This window comes from Populus nigra, chromosome 12 (genome assembly GCF_951802175.1).
Source record: "Populus nigra chromosome 12, ddPopNigr1.1, whole genome shotgun sequence".
NCBI classification, from domain to species: Eukaryota; Viridiplantae; Streptophyta; class Magnoliopsida; order Malpighiales; family Salicaceae; genus Populus; species Populus nigra.
Genome location: NC_084863.1, coordinates 2,201,984 through 2,218,155, shown reverse-complemented (window position 1 = coordinate 2,218,155; position 16,172 = coordinate 2,201,984). Strand labels below are relative to the sequence as shown.

Below are 16,172 nucleotides of genomic sequence, written 5' to 3'. Positions count from 1 at the left end.
TATCCTTGGAAGCAGAAAAAGCTAAAAATTGTTTTGAACAAAAAGGAAAGGCCAAGAAGTGTGGTACGTTCTGTAGGCTCAGCCACTTCTCTGGAGAGAGTGGGAGGTAGATGGCCATAACTTTCAACGCCAAGTATACATTTGATGATAATTATCTAGGTGGTGGTCTAGTGGTAAAAAACTGGAATTAAGAGGTTTATTTTCTCTATGATTTTAGGTTAGAGCACTCTATAGTTGCTTATATGATGGTTACTGGAGACTTACATGATTGTTAACTTCAAGGCCCGTGAGATTAGTTGAGGTGTGCATAAGCTGATCCAGATACCCATGTTAAACTAAAAAAAAAATATACATTTGATGAATATATATATAATGCGTAAACAATTAAATAACTTTGAGATTATTCAAAAAAACAAAAAACTTTGAAGGAGAAAGGAAAGCAATGGCTGCTGGCCGCCTCTTTACTTTGAGATTAATCCCTTCCACCAAGCAAGGAGGAGAATGCATAGCAATTTAATTCTAAACTCAATGAATACCACCATTTAAATTGATTTTATCTAAATAAATAAGTTTTTTAAAATAGTTATATTACTTGAAAAATAATAAATACGGTATAAATTTTATAAAAGCTGACTTAAAATCCGACTCCAATTTATATATATATATATATATATATATATTTTGAATCCAATATAATATTTATATATTTCACATAATACACACTTATATACTATTGATCATTTTATCATATATATATATATATGTGTGTGTGTGTGTGTGTGTGTTATTGTTTTTTTAATATTAAATAATAGTCATATAACAGTGATCGAATCAATAAATAAAATATAAATATCTAATTTTTTACTCAATAATTAATTAGTGAATATAAAGAAACATAACCCGTGAATATCCATTTATAGGAGCCAGCAATCCTTAATTTTCTGAATAAAATCAATCCTTGAAAATTTAAAATAATCTCGTAACGACTCCCTCCAAGTCTTTGAAGCTAATGAAAGTGACGATGGCAGTTATGGTACAAGTCCCACTTCACCAAAAACAAATCTAACAGCCTTTTAATGTGCATGTCAAACACTCAACAGATGATTTATGCTGTGAAAACTGCATGGCTATGCAAAACCACGCGACGGGGCCAGCTGGCCAGACCATAGCCAGAGGAAATATGAAAGTGATCCGTATATCGTACACGAAAAAGAAGACCACATTCAAATATCTAAAAGAGCAGCAGGCAAGTCCAAACCTGGTGTTACATTCACAAATTATACAAATTACCCCATACTCAATTTTTTTATTTATAATTATGATGATATAATTAATTATATTTTGCATTTATGGTTGGCATTTCTGTGTCGTATGCGATAAAACTGCAGAAGCACAAGTACATAATCTAGAAGCCATCCAAGTGATATTTTGCTTTCCGGGTTTGCTTCAAGTTTGCTTTTTGGTTCATATTTTTCTCTTTTGTATAAAGCGGAGAGTGGCAGTGTTTCTTTGGAATTTGGAGTGATTTTTGGGTTTGTTTTGTTGGATTTTTAGCTATTTTCAAGTACATGGTGTCCTTGAGTTTCTTTCTCCGTTAAATTTTTGGTATTTGAAAGAAGTCCCATGCTGGTCAATTCGTGAATCTTGAAAAAGGTCTAAAAGTTCTGGTAAAAGGGTGCCGTCGTATCAGTCTTGATTGTTTGAGTGGACACTCTAATGCATTTTACCATTGTGGCTCTTTTCAAGTGCTAGTAGAAAGCCCCAAGTTGTTCAACTGGTGAATACTAAAAGGAATTCTGAGTTATCTGTAAGATAGTGTGCTGGGTTAACAGTATTCCAAGAGATTTCTGTTCATTTTTGTCTCCTTCTGTTGGCAAGTACTTAGAAAAGGGTTCTGGCATTTTCTAAGAGGTGCTTGGCAATACATATAGCTTTAAACAGTTCATTTCTTATACAACCCATGGCATCAGTTGTTAGTTCTCAGGCACTGTATTGTTTTTTCTCAACTCCAGAGATTACTCCTAGGTTTCAAGTGAGAGTTCAAAGTGGTAGTGGTGGTGGTAACTCAAAAGTATCGCCATCTGATTCCGCTCTAGTGATTGGAGAGAAAGATAAAAAAGTCGGGGGTCGAATTGATTCATGGAATGCGAGCTTAAAGTGTGGGATTAAGAAAAAGAGCGTTAAAGATGTTATTTCAAGTGACTTGGATGTCTTGTGGGATGACGGTTATGGGACCAAGACTGCGAAGGATTTTTTTGAAGGAGCCAAGGAGATGATTAGGCCTGATGGGGGGCCTCCCCGGTGGTTTTGCCCTACTGAGTGTGGGCAGCCTTTAAAAGATTCTCCAATTCTTCTGTTTTGCCCTGGTAATTATTGTCTTCGTTGTGGTAAACTCTTCTATGAAATTTAACTTAGATACAAGGTTTCCAAACTATGAATACATGTTAAAAGAAGGACTGGATTTCTAGTTTCTGAGTATCTGGTTTCCAACGAGTTGTTTTGCTCTTCAATATTTTATTTAAAATGTTTGGAATTCCTCATTTAGCTATGTGATTTTTGAGATTTTTATTAAATACAGTGCTATTTGTTTTTTGTATTCGTGCATGCAGGGATTGTTGGTGTTGGCTTGGGCCTGACTTTGCATCATAAAGCTCTCGGGAAGTAAGTTTCGTTATTTCTTACTTCATGACAATCACGATGACTATTATTGTTGTTTTTAGACTATCAACTTGTTAAATGTTCATTGGAAATGTTGACACAAAAGTTAGTTCAAATCACACTCTGTGAGAACCTCAAATAGGTGCTCACCGAACTGAAAAGGTTTCGTTCTGCTCTGAGATGATATTTCTCAAACCCTACTCTTGTCGATAGCTTTTCCACCTGCAAATTCACATCAACAGGGTGTAGCTTCGGAATTCCTGTCCTCTTATCTAAAACTGCTTGAGCCAGTTTAAATTTTTTGCATTCGGCTTTATGAAAATCACTAGCGCATGCTTTTATGCACATATATAATCTGGATATGGATTGGCAAAAGGAGCCACCTATGTTTTAAGTCAAGTGCATTCCTCTTGTTGCGCTCATTTTCTTGTTATTTGTGGGTAGAGTTTTTCCTTGTGTGGTTTCTGGTCATCTTGTGGACTAGAACCTGGTAAAGTAGCAGTATTATGAAAAGTAGTCAAGGTTTTTAACTAGTCAATGCACATCACTGATGATTGACTTTCTTATTTCATTCTGCTATTTTTAGCTCAGCTAAATAGGTGGCTTACACCTAAGAGTTTTGTCAAACTGCAGGGTGTTTGAAGTCAGGTGCCTTCATATTCCAGTGAATGATCGAACACCATTTGAAGGTTTTAACCTTTCATCAGATTACTTGATTGAGTTATTTAACAGTTAAACTAAAATCTCAGCCAACTGGGCTTGCCTTTTCTTCTATCACTTGTGATGGTTAGATCTTCTAATTCTTCAGAAATTGCACTTTACTTGCATGTGCTGTCCTCATCCTCATACCTTTATGTCGGGTTTTTCCATCTGGCTATCCTCTTCCACTGAGGAAACATCGTTCTCTATCCATGCTTTAAGTGGATTTTTTTTTGCATGAAGGGCTGGTGAAATTTGTCGAAGAAACAGTGAGGCTAGAGCATGCCTCATCTCCAAATAAGCCAATTTATCTTGTGGGGGATTCCTTCGGGGGATGTCTTGTTCTTGCTGTTGCTGCTCGTAATCCTGAAATTGACCTTGTAGTGATACTAGCTAACCCAGGTCAGTTTCCAGATATGCAGCAATTTGTTCACTCATCTTCTTGATGACTTCATAGAACACTTCGGTTGGTGTGCCTTGCTGTTGTCTGACTTGTTAGCCCTTTTATTTTAGCTACATCATTTGACAGGTCACAGCTTCAATCCCTGATCCCCCTTTGGGAGGCGTTGCCTGATGGATTATACAATGCACTTCCATATCTTCTTAGCTTTGTTATGGGTATATATGATCTGTTGCTCCATTATTTCATTTATTATTTTGTTACAGAATTAGATTTTGTTACTACTTAAACGCATTCCAATTCCTGTAATTGTATTGAACAATATGCTACTAGTATTTTTAAACCAGACAGATTTATCATGATTTTACTTTAGTTCTTCTACTCTGAAAAAATTGTTTGGATCTCCTCCTTTTTTCTTCAGAAAACATGATTACCTTGTTTCAAATGCCTTCTTATAAAAGCTTTTTTCCCTGGAAGTTGAAACTTTTTTTAATAGCTTTTTTCTGTCAGTTATCTTGTTAAGCTGTGATTGTCATCATTCAGTGGTATTGTTTTGTGATTTCAAATTGCTTCACTGTTGCTATTTACCCTCTCGCTCTGTTTTTTTCCTTACACTAGGTAATCCAGTGGAGATGGCAAGGGTCAATATTGAATATAGACTACCTCCCAGATTACAAATTGAACAATTGTTTCAGAATCTCATTGCTTTGCTACCTCATCTTTCTGTAAGAAATGAAGATAGTACTGCCTAGCCTTTTACACATTATATTTTATTAAATTTAAGAAACCAATAAGATTTTATATCTGTTATAATCTTCTATTTTGATATAATATGCTGAAGATCTTAAACACACACTGAAAGATGTAATATTGTCATAAAAAATGATTCTAATAGTCAAAAGCAGGATAGGTTGTGCATAGTCATCTGCTGCATGACTCTGTCTAATTCATTGTATCATGATAAATTCCCCATTATATATTTTCCAATTGATCTTCTGCGTTGAACTTGATTATGACTCTATTGCTAGCACAATATGCTTCTATACAGTCTCTAGCATTGACAGACTGGATCTTCTCATGGTACCTGCTTTTGCACATCAGCCAAATGGTGCAATGCACTTCTTTTGGTTATCTTAATTAGATATAACAAATCTTCATGTGCCTTCAGCTTGTTGTCCTGCTATTCATTTTTTCCTCAACTGTTTATTTCTTTTTCCGAGGCCATGAACTGATGTTAAAATGTTCCAGGATTTGGTTGATATAATTCCCAAGGACACTCTTATTCGGAAGTTGAAACTGCTCAAATCAGCGGCTTCTTATGCTAATTCCAGGCTTCATGCTGTGAAAGCTGAAGTGCTAGTCCTGTCAAGGTCTTTATTCTTCCGAGTTTTCATTCTTGTTCCTTTGCATCCCAGGCACAATTTTATTGCTTCTCTTTTCCGTATGTATGTTTTTCAAAAGCCCTTAAGAATATTTTCTCTCTAGTTCTTTCTATGTCGTGATTTTATCACTAATCACTCTGCATCTCTAATTGCTAATTCTATGTTACATGTTTTTTACTATAGAAGTGACATGGTGCATGGAAAATTTAACAACTGACTAATGAAAGCATAGCATCCTATCTAGCGTGCTGCTCTAATAATTTCCCACCAGCATCGTTCTCTTTTTCTCATCTTCACGTGGTTGATAGCCAGCAGATTCAAGTTTCATTATCATTTACACAGAAATGTCGGCACATACGTTAAAAGAAACTGTCTTTGAAATGCCCTAAAAATCGCTGAAGGTTCTTAGCTTCATACTTGAGTTATTTTAGTTGCTACCATGAAGAGGACAGCTTTTAACTATAAAATATGCATTCCAGGCTTATCAACATGAATTGAATATTTGTACTATTTTATGTAATTGTTTTAGCACAACTGTATTCTGCGACCTGCAATGAAATATCCAGTTACTAAGTTAGGTTAACATGTTTATGTATTGCAGGAAATATGTTCTTTAACCCGAATTTCTTTTCATGCTTGGTTTTCTTTGAGACGGGTTTTGGAAATCTGGTCAAGGAGTTTTAAAGTTGATCTTTTATTTGTCTTTTAGTGGAAATGATCACATGCTTCCTAGTGGAGATGAAGCTCAGCGTCTGACAAGAACATTAAAGAATTGCACAGTTCGTTATTTCAAGGACAATGGGCATAATATTTTAATGGTATGTGACAATAAGTGGTTGTATCTATATTTGTGTCTGATTTAAGTGGAAGCATGTACATGTGGGTACTTAGCTGATGTGTGATTCTCCACAATTCATTTCGAGAGCACAACAAAATTCTAAATCTGTTTAATGCGAATCATCATCTTAGTCTTAGCTATCGAGTAAAGATATCATCCTTTTAACCGACCAGTGTCAGTACCATGTCAACTAGCTATCATGCATACCAGACCCAGTGATTCTTCTAATACGGTGACCAGGAATGAGAGCCTATTATCCTGTTCTCTGAAACTCCTTAACTCAGGAGTTTCAGAAAATAGTTCTATCTTGAGAAACCACTAAGGCAGCCTGGTAGCCTGCCTACCAGCAGGTAACAATGCCTTTCTGAACAAGTTTGAGTGTATTCTGCAGCCAAGTTCTTGACATGTTCAGAATGCAGCTGCTTTTGTTTCTTTTCACATAAATGCCTTTTCAGTTTATGACCAATCCTTGCTCCCCATATTTGAAGTTGTCAAAACAGTTGAGCACTAGCTGAATGATTCAAGGTCTCAAATTTCACTCACTTCCCTTTCAAAATTGAGAAGTCGGATTATGTTCTAGATATAAGAATGCCGATGATTATCCTCTCTGACCACCCTTTTTGTGGAAAAATTCAGAAAGTAATTCTGTTTTTCTGCCAAGTGTCATCTTCTTCGATGCTCAATGACCCGTCTTTCCCTCCATTAGCACTTGCCATGATGCCGGTTATTCTTTTTTGACATGGCATGATAGGTGTACTTGTATGCAATGTTCTGAGATAAATTCTGCCACAGGTATTCTGACTTTCAGAAGATGGGAGTTTATTTAGGGTTATATCTTATTATCAAGGTGGTCTCCATCCGTGTAATAGCCACCCCTTCCCTTGATCCCCAATTTGATAACAATTTCCCCCACGCAGAATGAATGGAAATGGTTTTCTCGTACAGTGTTATCAATATAAATTAGAACTTGTAATATTTAGCTGGTACATTGAACGATGTTATATTCATAAGAAAGGACTTTAATACTCCTTAACCTGCCTTTCTAATTTGTCAGATATTGGGCCATTAGCATTTGTCTGTACTCATATTCTCAGGATGAGGCTTTCAGTCTTTCATTTCTATATGCTATGGGAAGACTGCTTTATAACTGGTTTTCTCCTGTTTCTGTTCTTCTCTGTGATGGAACAGGAAGATGGTGTTAATTTGCTTACTGTCATTAAAGGTACTGGAAAATACCGTCGTTCAAGGAGGATTGATTTGGTCTTAGACTTTATTCCACCAAGCATGTCAGAATTCAAACAAGGATATGATGAAGTAATTGGGTAATTCAGCAGAGCAATTTTGTACACAGTTCTCTTAATTGTTACATATATGTTCTTAATGAAAACTTCTGGATATGAACATTTGATATGCTTAGATCTGATTTACTAAGACTTAAGTTTATGACTAAATTTAAAATAAGATCACATTAGGTTTGATCCTGGTCAAGCTAGAGCCTCTTTCCATGAAATCTGACATCCTGCCAGGCTTTGGCAACGTGCATCAAGCAGATCCTTCCTAATTTCTAAACACTTTCTGTTTCTTTATCCCTTCTCATTTGATTTTGTCTAAATCTTGGCTCTACTATAAACATCCTCTTGCACAAAAAAAAAAAAAATGATTGTTTTGAGAAAGTCTATTGAAATCTCAGGTTGGTCTTGGTTGATTTCTCACATCTTATGAGCATATATATTCTGTAGCTAAGGTAACTCCTAAAAGAATTGTCGATATATTCTGGAAATCATATTTATGTTTGAAGTTAATTGATCATGATATGTGTATTGGGGCGACTCCTGTCTCCTTGGGGTATACCCCAGCTTGATGCTTCCAGCCTAGGCTTTGGCCACATGCCATCATGAACAGCTGGTCTATCTTGCAAACTTGCATCCAGCACATATATTTGTTCATCTATGGTTCAAGATTATAACACAATCGTTTGAATTTCAGGTTGTTACGCTTTGCTACTGGTTCTGCCATGTTCTCAACTTTGAATAACGGAAAGATAGTGAAAGGTCTTCATGGGGTTCCAAATGAAGGTCCTGTCTTATTAGTTGGCTACCACATGTTGATGGGACTTGAAGTTTATTCCCTTGTCCCAGAATTCTTGAGAGAGAAAAATATTATGGTTCGTGGTGTAACACATCCAGTTGTATTTAGGGAAAGGCAGGGGGTTTCATCTGCTGAATTTTCTTTAGCTGATTGGATGAAAGTAATGGGTGCAGTACCTGTCACAGCCAGCAATCTTTTCAACTTGCTGTCAACAAAATCTCATGTGCTTCTTTATCCTGGAGGAGCCCGAGAAGCCCTTCATAACAGGGTAAGCCAATTTCCTTGTGTTAAATTTCAACAAATTTTTTTTTGGCAAGCTGAAAATCATATTTTTCAAGTGAAATTTTCTTATCATCAAAGTATTTGCTTTGTTTCTTTGTTGGAAATTAGATGTAAGCAAGAGGATATAGTGTAAAAGTTTGGAAATCATTTCTTATTCAGAGTGTTATGCAGCCAAGATTGGTAGACTATTGTTTAGCACTTCATACATGTAAGGTGGCTTGTATTTCTTTCCATAATCTTCATGGATGATGTCTCACCACCACTATTGTTAACAGCACCAGTATCACCTCCGGACTGCATAGAGCACCTTTTTTTTTGCCACCAGCAAAAGCACCATATTCTTATCCCTACCAAAACTTTATTATAACAGTAGCTTCATCGTCATCTTTCTCTATTACCATCACACTCTATGTTTCTTCAACCTTATTATGCTGCTGCTGCCACCATCATACCACCTATTTCATATATTAAAAAGTTTGTTAAGTAACTAAAACAATAAGAAGTGGAATTCAAGTTTCTGTGGTTATTAGTTTATAGACTCTGCAAATACTAAGACTTCAAACTATAGGAACTAGGTTTCATATGGCTTCCATGTTAGAAATTGTGGTAAATATTATGGTATATAGTAACTGATGAGAGCTTTGTTACGTGGCTTCTGTTGTAATCTAACTTTTAGCATCTCTTGGAGAGATTCATATTAGGTTATCAATGGTAGGGCCAAATTTTTTGTACTTGGCTTGAATGCTTTTTAGGTGAATTTCTTGAGGATGGTTTGTTTAAAATATCAGTGGCATGTTCTGTTGCATTCATACAAAAAGTTGTAGGTGACATGGTGCATAAGCATAAGAACTTTAACTCAAGCGAGTTTCAAAATCATTGAGATTCTGTTTCTGAGATTCCCAGGCAACAACATATTTTTAATGTATGAAATTGTACAAGTAGCAGGCAAGAAGGGTGCCAAAAGGAGTACAAATTATTCCTTTTAATCATGCGCTTAGGCTGTTGAAGTAGGAAGGCTTAATAGTGCTCACCAGTCACCAGTAGACAGTGAAATTACACTATGAACAGCTTCCCAAGCGCAAATCTTTTCCTTGTCTAATGTTTTTTTTTTATTTGCATTAAATTTTCGACTGGTATATCCTTCAAATTCAGTTTCATGTTTATGTATATATGCCATTGATACTGCTATCATTTACAAAATGTTAAGTATTTTTCCATAACCTTTTCTTTAGATTTATTAATGTATTGTTTATTTCTTTTTATTGGCCAAAAGCTTGTTTTTTTTCCTTTTTTTTTTCAATTACAAAGCTTTTGCAATTTACAGGGTGAAGAATATAAGCTGTTTTGGCCCGATCAACAAGAATTTGTGAGAATGGCAGCAAGGTTTGGGGCTACAATTGTACCATTTGGAACTGTAGGAGAAGATGATGTAGCAGAAGTAAGACCTTTTTTTTGCCACATATTTTATATATTTTGTCATGGATCCTTATTCTGTAGATCCATTCTTTTTTTTTTTGCTGTGTTATTTCCACAATATTTGTTTACCTAAAGGCTAACTTTGGAAAAATAGAAAAAAAAAACCCATATTTTCGAGGTAGCTATCCATTGTATGTGCTTGAAGCAGAAATTTGTTAAAATGCACATCATCTCTCAGAAATTTGGCAAACAAATCCGGTAGATTTAGCATTTTATATGCTCTTATTATGCAAGTTATGCACTGTGTATGTCCCAAAGTCTGGTTGAGACGTGCATTTCTGATACTTTCCACTTAAATTCTTGCTCTTCTCCAAAGATTTCTATGAACTTTCCCTTTCTTCCTTATTTGAACTTGAGATTGCAATCGAATTTCTCCGCATTTTATTTTATTTTTAAAAAATTCTTTTCTTTGGATTTTGCAGTTGGTTCTTGATTACAACGACTTCATGAAAATCCCAGTGGTCAATGACTACATCAGAGATGCTAATCGTAATTCCATAAGACTAAGGTGATTATTCTCCCTGCAATGCAGTGTACTCATTGCATGGTTGTAGAAGTCAAGCTAACATAAGAATCGAGAGCTACTTGTTGATACATTTTTGTTGACAAAGAATTTTATGTATGCTTATAGGGATAAGAGTAAAGGGGAGGTTGCCAACCAAGAACTATATATCCCAGGTATTCTGCCGAAGGTTCCGGGCCGCTTTTATTTTCTATTCGGAAAGCCTATAGAAACAAAGGGCCGAAAGGAAGAGATCCTTGAAGACAGAGAAAATGCAAACCAGTTATACCTGCACATAAAATCTGAAGTTGAACGTTGCATTGCTTATCTTTTGAAGAAACGAGAGGAGGATCCTTACAGGAGTATCGTTGATAGAACAGTGTATCGTGCTTTACATTCTCCTTTGCATGAAGTTCCAGCATTTGACCCTTAAAAAATGGCCACAGTCTCGCAGCAGCCTCCCTTGATAGAACAGTGTATCGTGCTTTACATTCCCAGATCACTTCACAGGATTTTTTTTTCACAGCATCACAAGAGAAAAAAAAAAGGATAAATGGAGAAATAAGACAAGATTAATTTACCAATTTATTTTAATTATAATGTCTAGGTTATTTTTGGATAAGGTTCTGTGTATATATCACGATTAAATTTCTTCGCGGTCAAGAACAAATTATTAAATGAATTTAATTTATCGTGAGTTTACTTGCATAAACTCTGTGCAACCTGCTATAAAACGATCGTGCAGTGCAGGACCAAAATTAAAAAAATTTCCCTTCCTCGCATGACATCTATATCTAGAGTCTAATAATCTATTTCCATCAATTTCCTTCTAGTCCTGGTCTTCTAGTTTCCATGCTTCCCATCACAAAAAACACTTAGGCATGATGTGTATGAGAATACATCAATCCCAACTCTTTTGCATGCATTTCCCATCGAGGAGGAGAGTCTTCACTTTATTACTGAGTGTTATTCATTCATCAAGAATTGTATCGCTGCTAAAACTAATTTAGATAACTATAATAGCTTTATAGATCTTAAAAAGTATGTACAAAACATCAGAAGCATCGTGAAGCTAGTGACAACAGAGAGCAATTTCATGTGCAACTTTTCACAGATATGCTAGAGGATAGTAACATAACCTTGAATTTGGTTTCATCTCAGATATTCATGATCTTTACGTGGAATTCATTTCTCGTTTCAGCAGCACTAGCTTTTCTAGAAAAATGAACTTGTGAAAAGTACTACCTTACATTACAAAATAAAAAATAAAAATTACAACAATAATAAAAATTTAAACTGTTCTTTGTTATAACGTGTGGGTCTCAGTACACGAAATTAAGAATACATGCAGAAGTTTTTCTTATCGTGTCAAACCAAACTATACTCCTCGAAGGGTCCTTCCTTAAAGCTAACTTCATGAAAACAGTTTGGCTAAGAAGACTTGATCCAGCTTTTCATACCCTGCTGCCAGACGGCTGAAAAGGGTGAAGACTTTCAGTGCCCTGTTTACATTCTTGCTGTTGTTAAACTATCTCCAGCCCTCCCACTCCATGCTCCAGCAATAACAATCAACATGTTAATCCACGAAAACCAAGCTATATATCTTATTTTGTTGGTTTTTCTCATATTATGACTGATAGTACTAATTTCCATTTTGTTTTTAGTTTTTGCCTGACAATTAATGGTCTATCTATAAATCATAGAGTTGATTCACTGCTCTAAAGCACCGGCTGCGTGATAAACATGGTAGAGATGGTTTTCCAAGTCTTTTTGTGATTCGTATAGCTAATCAGGCTCCTTTTTGTGCGTGTTTCGCATGCAATCTCATTGACTTTTGTCTCAATTCTATTGACATCAATTTCTTAAAAAAATCATACTAGGAAGGAACAAAAAATGCTTCAAAATCACCGCATGAAATCTACGACAAATTAAAAAATTATCCTGTCAGCTATTAATCTAATTCTTAAATTTTTTCATTCCATCAACAATTCTTATTACTGATATAATAAGAAAACTTACCGGTGGAATAAAAAAGCCGACAAGTTATTTTAATTTCAATGATGATTTATGGACAATTCAATTAATAATTTTTAATATCAACAATTTATTTCTTAAATATTGTTGACAGAATATCCTGTCAATATTCTCCATTTTTATGGGAGTGGAACATGCATATCAAAACCAAGGATAGTTACAGATTTTATGTCAGAATTTATTTTCCTTATAATTTTTATAAAATTATTTTTTATTCTTTTCCCGTACATTTTGCTATGTTCTTTGTATAGGTTTTAATTTGACACCCAATTAATACATCCTTTTTATTTTTATTTTTTAGCATAGTGATACATACAAATAATTGTTCTAAAACCAAACATGAAGAGTTGATTTATAACTTGGGTGGCCTGATATTTATACTAGGTTAGGTTTCAATAAAATTAGATATGTAGAGAATTGACTCGGTTAAAAACCCGGGTTGGTCTGTAATTCAGTCAATTCAGAGAAAACTTAGTCAAAATCTATTGATTTTTTTTAAATAATAATATTATTATTTTTTAATAAAATTAAAGAAATTAAATTGAACTGGATTAAACCCGATCAATCCATCAAACCTATAACATAGGATTAGCCTGAGATTTAAAAACTATGCTGCAAACCCCTTACTAATTTAAGAATCCACTAACCACTTTTTAATAAAGCGAAAGTATATGAACTCAAGTGCTAGTACTAAACTTGAAAGTCTTGGATTCCAGAGTTGAAGAGAGAAAATATAAAACTTTAAAGGAAAAAATCTTGTGGTTGGTTTTTTATGGCTCATATAGATATTAATTTATCGGATCTTGAACCACACAATGAAGGATAGCCGTCCATCATTATATAATTATAATTGAAAAATTATATTTATATAAAAAAAAGTTAATGAATTTATGATCATTACGTTAAATCTGCCTGTATATCTCATTAGTTGATCGAACATTGAACAAAAAAACGGAAAAATCGACTTCTTTGCGATGCAATGAGAAATCTTTTGGGTACTTAAATATTTGCAGTTAGGATTAATGCAAGAGCTCCAATCCTGAAAATTGCATGTAAAAGTGTTGAATGTATAAAGTTCCATACAACCAATTTAAGACTCCAGGATTGTTCACAGATTAGAAATTACATGGGGAATTTTCACGCTTTATTATATGATGCCATTGTTGAGAAAGGGACCTGCAACCCTTTCACATCAAGTGTTGAAAACTTAATCCTCCGGCTGCATGTCCATGACAGAAGGGGCATGGAAAATGCCAATCGGAAATCACTCTGCATTAGGGAACTGCACTGTTTTCTGTCAACGAGTTCACATTAGAAACATTTATCCAGTTATTGATTGGCCATAGAAAAGTTCATATGGATATCGATCGGTTAATGTATAAAGTAGACAAACCAGATTATTCGCGAAGGTATTTATTACATAGACCAGATTCATGGGAACAGAAATTGTTTGATTGGTTTGTTATGTGTAGGGGACAAGGTAGTATTGTCGACTGCTGTAAAATACCTTGTAATGTGAGACACGCCAGGCTCTGTTCTTTACATGACAAAATCAATGTATAAATAGCCATGCAGAGCTTACACAAACTCAAGCAAAAAAAGAGAGCCCCTCTCCTTAAAACAACTTGCAATGGCCACTAAACTCGCCCATCTTTACCAATCCATCCTCCTCCTTGTTTTTATTCACCCTTTCACAGCTCAATCCAGGACTTTGAAGTCCAATACTTTTGAGTTCCTTCAAAACCTGGAGGGATGCCAGAAGGGGCAAAATGTTAAAGGGCTCAAGGAGCTCAAACACCACCTCAAAAATATTGGATACTATCCAAAAGATCATCAGCATGATATGAAGCTTAGCGATGATTTTGATGAGATCTTCGAATCTGCGCTCAAAACCTACCAAAAGAATTACCGTCTCAAGGTTACTGGGAGTCTTGATTCTGATACTATAAAGGAACTTATGATTCCTCGATGTGGAGTTCCTGATCCCATCAACCACGATACATCAAAACAAGCAGGCAGAACTGAACACGACAGCAAGTCGAGCAAGTTCCACACGGTTTCTCACTACAGCTTCTTTGGTGGAACGCCGAGGTGGCCATCTTCCAAATTTCATCTCACTTACACTTTCAGCTCCAGTGTCCAAGTTATTGACACGCAGGAACTGAGGTCTGCATGCTCACGAGCATTCCAAAAGTGGGCAGACGTAACCCAGTTTACATTCCAGGAAGCTTCTGAAGGTTCCCAGGCAGATATTGTAATCGGATTTCAAAGTGGCGATCATGGTGACGGGGACCCTTTCGACGGTCCGGGACGCATACTAGCCCACGCCTTTGCACCAACAGATGGGAGGTTGCATTATGATGCGGACGAGAAATGGAGCACCAACCCAAGCACAGATGAAGTGGACCTGGAATCAGTAGCTGTTCATGAAATCGGGCATCTTCTCGGACTCGATCACAGCATGGATCAAAATTCCATTATGTTCGCAGAAATTCCACCAGGAACTATCAAAAGGGATCTCGGTCAGGATGATATTGCTGGCATACGTGCTTTGTACTCCAATTAATCACGAAGCCCCCGCAATTTGCTAGTAAACAAGTTACTACAACGCTTCTAATTAAATCTGTGTCACAGGGATAATAATTAATTACGGTTGAAATATCTACAACATGTAGCTCTCTTCATATATAAAAACTAGACGCAAGTCTGCAATTTTATTGTTTTGTCTGTGCGTCACTTTATCAAACTTAATATTCTTATTGGTCCTTTAAATGTCTTGTGAGAAGTGTGCATTGATAAGAAATATTTATTTCAATGTCTTGTAATCCGACCATCTTTTGTGGTGGCTAAAATATCTAGGAAGGGGGTTGGTTTAAAAATTAATTTTTGATTTATTTTCATTTAAAATACTTAAAAAAATATTATAAAAATCTATATAAACCATCGAACAACCCTAAAACATCTTGAAATCACAAAAAAAAACTATCCGAGTGAAAAAACATCTACATGGAACCTAATCTATTTTTTCAAGTATTTTTATATTAAAAACCATTATCATCAAATTCTCTCATTGAATAAAACTCGTTCACACTAAAAATGATGATTCTCGTAATTGAAAAGTGATCATTCATCAATTTCCTTTATTATTTTCAGGCCACTTTCTATGTTTTTTTTCTCAAATCTAATAACTAAAATGTTAATAAAACAAACTTTCATACTAAAATTAAATCTTAAAAACTAAAGGTATTATAGAGTAAGAAAAAGAAAAGCAAATGAACTAACAAGACTTTTTCTAGTAAATTTTAGATTTGTAATGAGATTTCTCTTTATTTTATATTTTAATATATTTCATTGAATTTTATCTTGTCAATATTGGCACAACCTAGCAATATCCCAGCATGAATTGTGGAAGAAGTGATAAGGATGAACATAACTACTGAAGTGATAAGAGTGTAAACTCCCACAATTCATGCTACAGTGGTGGAGAAACATTGAATGATGAAGGTGTATCAATGGCGACAACTTCAATCCGAAATGATACCTAGTTCAATCAGCTAAGAAAATTTCAACAAATTGATTGAGCAAATCGTGAAGACAAGTTATAAAGATGTAAAACTCTAACTTTATACGTAAAAGTTTTTCTTATCCAAGTCAACTCAAACCAAATTACACTCGTCGGTCTTTAAAGCTGAACTTTATGAAAACATTTTGGCTAAGAAGATTTGATCCCACTTTTCATACCCTGTTGCCAGACGGCTGTGAAGGGTGAAGACTTTTACTGCACTGTTTACATTCTTGCTTTTGGTAAACTAT

The 16,172-nt window shown here is 35.2% G+C and overlaps 2 protein-coding genes across 3 annotated transcripts; both read left to right on the top strand.

The window, feature by feature from the left end:
• Positions 1-1,267: 1,267 nt before the first annotated feature.
• Positions 1,268-11,022, top strand: LOC133670176 (phytyl ester synthase 1, chloroplastic-like). Of its 2 annotated transcripts, XM_062090681.1 has the most exons (13): positions 1,268-2,366; positions 2,610-2,661; positions 3,292-3,347; positions 3,601-3,759; positions 3,871-3,975; positions 4,376-4,482; positions 5,006-5,127; positions 5,849-5,957; positions 7,166-7,299; positions 7,964-8,333; positions 9,672-9,785; positions 10,246-10,331; positions 10,455-11,022. In XM_062090681.1, exons 1-13 carry the CDS (start codon positions 1,961-1,963, stop codon positions 10,756-10,758), a joined length of 2,124 nt encoding a protein of 707 aa, XP_061946665.1. In that variant the 5' UTR covers positions 1,268-1,960; the 3' UTR covers positions 10,759-11,022. The 2 variants fall into 2 exon arrangements, with proteins under 2 accessions (XP_061946665.1, XP_061946666.1); XM_062090682.1 differs by lacking the exon at positions 3,871-3,975.
• Positions 11,023-13,966: 2,944 nt separating this feature from the next.
• Positions 13,967-15,176, top strand: LOC133668950 (metalloendoproteinase 1-like). The gene has a single exon (XM_062088960.1). It carries the CDS (start codon positions 13,990-13,992, stop codon positions 14,923-14,925), a length of 936 nt encoding a protein of 311 aa, XP_061944944.1. The 5' UTR covers positions 13,967-13,989; the 3' UTR covers positions 14,926-15,176.
• Positions 15,177-16,172: the final 996 nt, after the last annotated feature.

Bases quoted from the DNA above. Each gene is read 5' to 3' on its own strand.
- LOC133670176 (XM_062090681.1), top strand. From the start codon at position 1,961: ATGGCATCAGTTGTTAGTTCTCAGGCACTGTATTGTTTTTTCTCAACT. The intron at 3,348-3,600 runs GTTTTAACCTTT...TTTTGCATGAAG, and splicing joins TGATCGAACACCATTTGAAG to GGCTGGTGAAATTTGTCGAA. The intron at 3,760-3,870 runs GTCAGTTTCCAG...CTTTTATTTTAG, and splicing joins AGTGATACTAGCTAACCCAG to CTACATCATTTGACAGGTCA.
- LOC133668950 (XM_062088960.1), top strand. From the start codon at position 13,990: ATGGCCACTAAACTCGCCCATCTTTACCAATCCATCCTCCTCCTTGTT.